Source organism: Thalassophryne amazonica, chromosome 14 (assembly GCF_902500255.1).
Source record: "Thalassophryne amazonica chromosome 14, fThaAma1.1, whole genome shotgun sequence".
Taxonomy (NCBI): Eukaryota; Metazoa; Chordata; class Actinopteri; order Batrachoidiformes; family Batrachoididae; genus Thalassophryne; species Thalassophryne amazonica.
The window spans coordinates 54,155,816-54,165,726 of record NC_047116.1 but is presented as its reverse complement, the minus strand read 5'-3'; the positions used below and the strand labels follow the sequence as shown (position 1 = coordinate 54,165,726).

The following is a 9,911-nucleotide window of genomic DNA, read 5'->3' as shown; positions in this document are numbered from 1 at the left end:
ACATTTTCTAGTTTGTTGAAACTTGATGCTGTGAGACAATTGTTTCACTTACATTCAAGCTTTTCAAAACAATGAATCGTTGTCTGCAGTAATTGGTTATTTTAATGTTTTCAGCATTTTGAAACAATAGAAAACATATTTTCTGAAACAATTGCTTCACTTTGCTGTCACAGGATTTCAAAACAAAGAGTCATTGTCTGAAGCAACTGTTCATTTTTATTTTTTGAACTTTTCAAAATGGCAATTCATCATCTGAAGTAATTGTTTCCTTGTCAGGAGCAGCCAAATGGACAACAACTATTCAAGTTTTTTTTTAAGTGAGTAATGCTGTGAGGCAATTTGTTCATTTACTTTCAAGAATTTTAAGAGAATGGATCAATGTTCATTCAATTTTGAACACGTAAAAATGTTAAAGCTGGAATCTCGGCAATCTCAATAGATAAAGATAGTCTGAAGTTTAATATATATATAAACTACATCATATTTAGAACCCATTAAATTTTGGGGGAATTTTTAATTTGTGGGAACATGCATAATTGAGGGAAATCCATAGCGTACGAGGTCTATTAGAAAAGTATCCGACCTTATTATTTTTTTCAAAAACCATATGGATTTGAATCACGTGTGATTACATCAGACATGCTTGAACCCTCGTGGGCATGCGAGAGTTTTTTCACGCCTGTCGGTTACGTCATTCGCCTGTGGGCAGTCTTTGAGTGAGGAGTCGTCCACCCCGCTCGTCGATTTTTTTCATTGTTTAGGAATGGCTCAGAGACTGTTGCTTTGTTTGATAAAAATTTTTTCAAAACTGTAAGGCACAACTGAGTGGACACCATTCAATAAATTCAGCTGGTTTCGGTAAAAATTTTAACGGCTGATGAGAGATTTTGGTCTGGTAGTGTCCGCTTTAAGGACGGGTCCACGGCGCCTGACGGCGATCTGCGCTTCAAGGCGGCAGCGTCTCGCCGTTTCAAGTTGAAAACTTCCACATTTCAGGCTGTGTTGACGCAGTAAGTCGTCAGAGAACAGAGAACTTTCAGAAGAAGTCGGCATGAGGAGTTTATTCGGACATTCCATTGTTAACGGTCATTTTGTAATGAAAGAACGTGCGGGCAGAGTCCGCATGTCGGGCTGGACCCGACCGCAGGGGGTCGCAGCAGGAAAACACCTCCGTTGGAAATCTTAACGGGCAGTTGGAACATGCCCAAGCTGTTAAACAATTTCTCAGTTACTCACTTGTTGAAAGCCATTAAAAGCCGCCTGAATTCTACAAATGGTTTTCAACACGGAGGTGTTTTTCCTGTCGCGGCGCACACAGATTTGCAGAGTCGTCACGGAAACGACTCGGCGAATTTGCGCGTACGGCTTTCATTAAAAAAATGTCCTTAAACAGTGGAATGTCCGCATAAATTCCTCATGCCGGCCTCTTCTGAATCTTCTCTGTTCTCTCACGATGTCCTGGGTGAATTAAGCCTTAAATTAGGATGTTTTCAGCTCGAAACAGGCCGATGACAGCGCCTGGAAGCGCTGCAGGACGTCCCGCTCCGTGGGAAGTCCTTACACCGACAGAAACACCCCATAATCTCTCATCAGCCGTTAACTTTTCACAGAAACCAGCTTAATTTCTCGAATAGTGTCCACTCGGATATTCCTCACAGGTCCAGAAAAAATTTTGATAAAGCAACGCGCACCGTCTCGAGCAGCGTGTGAAACAAAGGAATTCAGCCGAGAGGGCGGGACCACATCTCACTCAAGGCCTGCCCACAGGGAAATGACGTCACCGACACGCGTGAAAAACTCACGCATGCGCACGAGGGTTCAAGCATGATTGGTGTAATCGCATGTCATTCAAATCCATATAGTTAAAAAAAATAATAAAAGGGTCGGTTTATTATCTAAGAGACCTCGTATTTCGCCTCAGCGAACGTCAAAACCTGCAGATGAATTCAAGCCGGAAGTGTGTTAGAGACAAGTTATCTGGCATCTGAGAAAATAATCTCCAAGAACAGTCCCATTCCCCCACCCTTTTTATGTTCAGTGGCTGTCGTTGTTTTATAGACCTAGATATCAGATAACACTGTCAGACACCAGTCACCAGGCAACTCACCTGTCCAAAAGCAGCACTGCAAAATTCTCGTGAGTTCGATCACCAGTCTTCTGTCGCAGTTGCTCCCAACTATCTCTTTGGTTCCCAATGTTCACCGTCGTTGACCTTCTCTTTTTCTCTCGCTCCAAATGACATCTTTTCTTCACACTTTCTGTGTATATCGCCAGTCTTCCTCGCTTTGAAACGGTGAATCCCCCCCATGTGACCTGTGATGTCACCCCGATGGCATCCTGGCTTTCAAATTTTTGGCACGTGTCAATAATTCAGAATTTGCTTCGATACGGACGAATTTTAATCACATTCAGACTAATATTTTGGGAATCCTTTATATTCACACTAACAAACAAAATTACTTTGGTCCCCATCAAAATTTTAACAGTCGTCTCAATTTCAAGATGCTTCCTGCACTCCAGCTTTTAAATAATTATTTGAAGCAAATGATTCATTGACTACTTCTAGCTTTTTGAAACTGAACAATGCCGCGTGGCAAGTGGTTAATTTGCTTTCAAACAATTCATGTTTTTGAAGCAACTCACTCATTTAATAACATGAGCATTTTTTATTTAATTTAACCTTTATTTAACCAGGTTTGTCCAATTGAGATCGAGATCTCTTTTGCAAGGGAAATCTGGAAAATGATCGTTTTCAATCCACCTAACCTGCATGTCTTTAAATGTAGGCGTGAACCCACGCAAACACGGGGAGAACATGCAAACTCCACATAGAAAGGCCACAGGTGGGAATCGATCCCATGACCTTCTTGCTGTGAGGCAACAGTGTTAACCACTAAGCCACCGTGCTGCCAAAGCACAAACATAAAATGTTTTCTGAAGCAAATGGTTCATTTCACTTTTATAGCATTTGAAAGGAGGGAATTACTTTGTGAAGAAATTGGTTGGTTTGGTTCACAGTTTCAAAAAAGCCATCAGTGCGCGCGCGTGTGTGCGCGTGATGTTTTGTGACCGTAAATAAGCGCCTTGTTTCAGGACGCATGAAGTGTAACCCAAAACTGGTCCCTCCTGTTTATTAGCGGACCAATCAGAGGTGGATTTCAGCTCCCCCTCCGCCCTCAGAACTATTTAGCATCTGAAAGTGGGATGAAGTTTCCCAAAAAAGTTGAAGGAAAAAACTTATTGCAAAGGAAGCGTTTGGAAGCAGTTTCTTGTCGGAACGCTGCGTAAAAAGTGAGACGTCTCCAAAACAATTCTCCATCTCCACGGATATTTATTGATTTTTTTTTTTAAATTTATTTTTTAATTTTACTTTTTTTGTAACCACGGCTTCAAAGGTGGACACCGTCTTCTCCTCACTTTCCCTGCATTTCTTCAAGAAAGAAATGGAAGAGGGCTCCAGTTCTCCGGTGTCCCCTGTGGATAGTCTGGTGACCAGCGAGGAGGAGCTGGACAGACAGCAGAAACGCTTCGGCAGGAAGAGGAGACACAGCAAGAAGTCCAGCGAGGACAGCAGCAGCAGCAGTCCCGGTCCGGTCAAACGGGGCAAAAAGCCGAGCCCGAGCAGCACGCAGTCGTACGAGGACCTGCAGAACCAGAGAGTCCTGGCCAACGTGCGGGAGCGCCAAAGAACTCAGTCTCTCAACGAGGCCTTTGCGTCTTTGCGCAAAATTATCCCCACGCTGCCGTCGGACAAACTGAGTAAGATCCAGACGCTGAAGCTGGCGTCCAGATATATAGATTTTCTCTGTCAGGTGCTGCAGAGCGACGAGATGGACAGCAAGATGTCCAGCTGCAGCTACGTTGCGCACGAAAGACTCAGTTACGCGTTTTCCGTGTGGAGGATGGAGGGCGCCTGGTCCATGTCAGCATCCCACTAGCACCCACAGAACTACACTTACCATGCCAAAGCGGTGGGTATCACAACAAAGAAAACATGACATCACTCCACACGTCACCAGTCACTCGGCGCCACCGGGAGCTGTTATCATGAAGATACTTTTTTAACGTAATTCAATGTAAACGCGTCTTTACGCGTCATGCAGTAAGAAATGTTAATTTGCGCTCAGCGTTGTGATGCACATAATAAATATTTGGATTTGTCAAATATATCACAGATGATCAGCCGATAATCAAAACGTCCATGTCGCAAGCATCCTGCGCTTTTTACGCACGTGACAACAGGTTTGAGATAGCGGGCGTGCGCGCGTCCTGATGATGCGGCTCCAGCGCACTGACTGACAGCTGGCACCGCGTCCGTCCACGATTTGTCCACTTTCAAGGAGACACACATCAAAGGCAGCCACTGTTCAGGCGGCACGTCGTGGATCAGGCGGGTTTCGATTGTTTTCACACTCAGGGCCAAAAATATTCATTATTCAAACACGTTAGTTAATTGAATTATTTAAGATAAATCGAACACTTAATTTTGTCAGTGTTTTCTTTTTCTTTTTGTGAGAGGTATAATAAGGCCGCATGTCGGAACAGCTTAAAAACATCTTTGTTAACCGTCCACAAAGCATTATACTTTAATAATAATAATAATAATAATACGCTCTGCTGTTGCTCTGTCAAATACAAATAAGTTTAGACTGATTTAAAAATAATTTTTAAATTCGGAATGAGATTGCCAGTGCGCAATTGGTTAAAGCGCCTCCTCATAATTGGAGTTATCCGAGCACCGGGCCACTTTGATAAATGAAGACGGTTTTGTTTATGTCTCTTGGGTCTCACATGTGCCTGCAGACTTTGTTTTACTAATCTGGAACCTTCTTTATAGTGAGTATTTGTGTAAACTGACTATAGGCCCGTGTTTTGTTTTTTGTTTTGTTCTTCCCCCTCAAAAATCAAACCAGTATAAAGTTTGAATTATCATAACCGTCATCTGTGAAATGTCTGTGCAAAATCCTAAAATGTAGTACACTGGAACAAAGGAAGTATTTTTTATACATGCACATCACTTGCACCTGATCAAAATGTATCCAAATTACATAATTTTCCTGTGGGGTTGGAAAGATAAGCTAGTTGTTATTTGCACACATGCTGATCATGTGCAACTGATGGACGTGTTTAAATCACATAAATCTAACAGAAGTTTCTCCACAGTACATTTAATTCTGTGTTTTTTTCTTGCCCTGTGTCAAAAATAATGCAAACATTTAAAAAAAAACTTTCTTCTTCATTAAAGAAATTAATCAGTTATCATTTTAAATAACACTAATAAAGTGTACTGACAGCATGATGATGTGTGCAGATGATTGTGCCCTAATAAAATTATAAGATTAAATAAAATAAAACCACATGCTGTTCAATTGCAAGAAATTACTTAAAACTATATATTTTTAAAGGTGAAAAGTGACTGCATATTTATGTTATTTCTATTCATTGATAAATGTTCTATATTTAACCCCATTTCATTATTTATCATGGTTTCAGACACATTAAACATGTCTAAAACTTTTGCACAGTGTTGCAAAGATACATAATAAACCTTTGATAATGTTAAGGCAAGAAATTCAGACACACGAGGTTAAAATCTGACATTTCTATCCACACATTATTTTGACTTAATTACAGTTCATTGTTGTTACTTTTTTACTGTGCTATATGTCATAATCATTATTATTATTATTATCATTATTAATATTAATGTTAATGTTATTAAGTATATCCGTTTCATTACTTTGTGTTGAAGAGGAATTTCAGTGAAATTACAGTGGTTGCTCCTCTGCATTAAATGCTTCATTTTCTTTTCTCAGTAGCTAACAACTTCCACTTAATGCTTAAATCTAAAACAGAAGAGAAAAAAAAACAGACCAATTAATTGCATTTACTCCACCCTAATATTTCCTTCTTTCTTTTATTTTTTCTTTCCACCGCAGACTGTTTACTTGTACAGAAGACCAGAGTGGATTAATGAAGAACCATCAACCTCAAAGGTGGACTCACTAAATGTGACTTAAACTCTTGCAAAAGGAGGTCTTTGTTTGTTTGTGTTTTGTTATTGTATACTAACCATTTTGTTGTCCAGAGACTTTAAAACCAAAGTATAAATATATATATAAATGAATGCATATTGTACATACCAGTGTAATTACACTTATATAAAGGGAATAATGCAATTTAGAGTCATTTGCTGCATGGATTTATTTCATTCACATTCTACACATTCCGTCCGTCCAATGTACATTTTTGCTTATTTATTAAAATACATATTTTTGAATGAAACAGTTGAATTGATTTGATTTGTAAATGAAAATTACTCTCTGTTTTATAATTACATTTGTGTTTGCAGCTGCAAATGCCTTCATTTTTATCTAATGGCAACAGATTTGGTTCAGACCAATAAATATCAGCGGTGTAGTCCATCAAATCATAATAAAAAGTTTTCTATTTTGACATTTAAAGTAAGCTGCCTCACCTTTGTCCTAATTACAACTAAGCAGTGAGATTTTTTTTATATTTGTTGTCTTAAAAAATAAAACAGCTTCATTAAAAGTGCAGAAAATTCAAGCCAGCATATAAAAAGCATATCCGCTTAAATAAGCAGCAGTCATTTTCAAACACCAATGCTTTTGGCCTCATTTATGAGCCGGGAGCAGCAGATAAGGACAATAAGTCTCAGGCTGCAGCTTTTAAAAGGGAGCACTTCTCTTTAAATGTGTCTTAAAACATGAAACTGTTTACATGTGGCTCACGCAGATGCGCCAACACGCAATTTAAACACTGAAAAAGGAGCTCATTGTTAACGCAGAGCCACTAATGCAAAGAGCAGGTGGACACAATTTGATTTATCTCACTTATTGCACTTAGCAATCATGCACTTTGTCAAGAGTGTAAGCAAGCAGGTACAAAAAAGAAAACCAAAACAACAACAACAAAAAACAACAACAACCTGCACAACAAAACAGTAAAATTTGGGTCATTTTCCACAGGAACATCGAAAACTCTGCAGGAATTAATAAAGCAATTAATAAGAACAAATTAATTGATCAATATTGATTTTTTAAAATTTTAATTTATATAGCGCCAAATCACAACAAGTTGCCTCAAGGCGCTTCACACAAGTAAGGTCTAACCTTACCAACCCCCAGAGCAAGCACACAGGCAACAGTGGTAAGGAAAAACTCCCTCTGATGATTTGAGGAAGAAACCTCAAGCAGACCAGACTATCTGCTCGGGCCATGCTACCGACACAATTTATAAAGCAATTCACAAAACAAATACACAGGAAATGTTAATTAATTGACAATGATTAATTAATTGATTAATATACCATATATGAAGTCGGGAGAAAAAAGTAAATATATTCTGTAATTCCATTTTGTTAAATCTGAATATGCTTTCATGACATTGTATATTAAACTCATGACTTGTGACAGTTGTGAGACAAATACAAATCTGAACTCTCCTGTTCATTCTGTTTGCTGAGTGAGAAGCCCACATAGATACCACCTCTCTGAAGAATTACCATAACTTGGACCAGTTAAGGGTCACTGATGAGGATTGGGGGGGGGGGGGGGGGGGGGGGGGTGGTTAGCTGGAGCCTAGCCTGTGGAATACATAAAACTGAATAAAAACACTACACAAACATTTCCCAGAATCAACAATCCTAAGTGTATTTTTAGTCAATTACCCAACTGCCTAGTCTCAGCTACAGTGTGCAATGAAACACACAAAACACAAAAACAACAAAACACACAAACCACCTGCTGATTTTTTTTCCTACCCTTAAGAACATGCAGCAGACCAGCCCACCCACCTGTGGTCTCAGGGCCCACACTGGCACATATGACCAAATCAAATAAGCTATGAATCGGCCAAGAATTGCCCAAGAACTGAACCCTGAGGGATACCATGTGTAAAGGTGGCAAATCGAGATGCTTCATTGTTGAAAACAGCACACTGGGATCAATCCAACAAATATGACCTCAGGCAGGAGATCACTTTAGCAGAGATACCAGAAGAATTCTCAAACCTATTCAATAGGACACCCTGATCAGCTGGATCAAAAGCAGCACTGAGGACCAGCAACAACAACAACAACATGCAGAGTTTGAATGCTTATTAATAAAGAGATCAATCAGCATCTTAATGAGTGCAGTTTCAACACAGTGAAGCCCTTGGAAGACAAATTGCAATAGTTCAGAACAGGCGAATATTTCAACATCTGTTTAGAAACCACCTTCTCCACAACTTTTACCAAAAAGTGACAAACTAAGACGATTACTTGCTTTTCAAACATTTAATAAAATTGACAAAAATAATCTTGTTTTCTTTGAAAAATAAACATTTCAAATTCAGTCTTTTACTGACTTGTTCAGCTTTTAGCAATGAACTGTTGAACATGAAGTAGTTAAGTAAAAAAAATTCTATGAGTTTTTAAAAGACACATTTGTCAGTGTTATTTACGGTAATGAAATGAATCCAAATGTGTCACCATTCACTTTTTCTTACAACACGTGTGCACTGCTTGAGTCAGAGCACACGCCTAAATGGGGACACCACACCCAAGTAAAAGAGGCGTAGTCCCCCGGAGGGCGTCACACATCAAAGGCTTCTGCGTGACGTTGGGTTTCAGTGGTGTGATTCTGACTGAGTGAGCATCACAGATCTTTTTATCGTCATCACGCTGGCTGCAGGGAGGAGCAGTCAGCCTGTACTAGAATTTAAAATGGAATGATTTATCGACCAGAGATCACGGCGTGACATTGTGAGCTCTGTGACTAATTTTTGCTGACTCAGGAGCTACAGGACCCTCCCTGCATGATGCACGCAGTGTGGCACACTAATCTAATCCGCAGACCAGCGTGACCAGACGTTTCCACGCCATGCCAAATGTGCATGAAAGATTAATAATCTCATTTTTGCATCAACACACTCATGATTTCAGGCCAATTTGATAAACAAACCTTTTAAAAAAATAACCCAGCCACCTAAAGATGAACTGCTGTGGTTGTGCCAGCTGGACTTTTGGCACGGTGGTCTCCCATGGTGTTAGGCTCATCCTACCTAGGCTTGTCCTTAGGAGCCCGTTTGATACCTGCTAATTATCCGAGGCCCTCACAGCTGAGCAGCAGAGAATCACTCAGAGCCACTGCTCCAGCAGGGCGAGAGATCCAGATGTTTCCCGTAAAATCAGACGGAAAAAGCTACAAAACTTTAATTTGCAATAAAAACACTGAAAAAAGTAAAGGTTGAGTCTCTGTGCACCAAAAACACTCTTCCTGAGGTTAGCCTGTACCACTTTGGAGGTTGATGTCGGATCAACTTAACATTTGTGTGTGCGTGTGTGTGTGTGTTGGCAAAGTCAAAAACCAGCTGTGCCGATGTCAGTGCACAAAACGTCACACACGGAGCATTAGTCAGAGTCAGATTTGAACTGATCTGTGTGCAATGGCTGATTTGTCAAATAACTGCTGCAGTTAATAAACACAGATAAGGATTATGTTTGTTCAAGGTGTCACATGGTGTAAAATCTGGTTTGAACTGTCTTTAGCAGTTAAGTATTGTTGAGGTTTCATGTTGAAGGTCTTGAGTGTCTGCCAGTTCCACGAGTTTCTACGACTTCTGCAAGACATGCGCACTGTTCAAAATGCACTCAAAAAACTGATGCATTGGATGAACTCAAATTATGAGCGGGATTTCCATCTAATAAATATATGTAGCGCCAACTAAATTAAATTTAATTATCTTGCATGGATACGCTTTATTTGTGTTGGGGCTACATATATTTATTACATTGAAATCCTGCCCATAATTGAACTGAGTTCATCCAATGAGTCATTTGTTTGAGTGATACACTCAGAAAACCAACTCATTGGATTGGATTTTATCTAATAAATATATGTAGT

The 9,911-nt window shown here is 39.8% G+C and overlaps 1 protein-coding gene across 1 annotated transcript; it reads left to right on the top strand.

Annotated features, from left to right (window-relative positions):
* Positions 1–3,114: 3,114 nt before the first annotated feature.
* On the top strand, positions 3,115–6,423 carry twist2 (twist-related protein 2). Its single transcript, XM_034187143.1, has 2 exons — positions 3,115–3,971; positions 5,940–6,423. The coding sequence occupies exon 1, from the start codon at positions 3,444–3,446 to the stop codon at positions 3,936–3,938; it is 495 nt and encodes a 164-aa protein (XP_034043034.1). The 5' UTR covers positions 3,115–3,443; the 3' UTR covers positions 3,939–3,971; positions 5,940–6,423.
* The last annotated feature ends 3,488 nt before the right edge of the window (positions 6,424–9,911 follow it).

Excerpts from the sequence above, each read along its gene's own strand:
- twist2 (XM_034187143.1), top strand. The coding sequence starts at position 3,444 with ATGGAAGAGGGCTCCAGTTCTCCGGTGTCCCCTGTGGATAGTCTGGTG.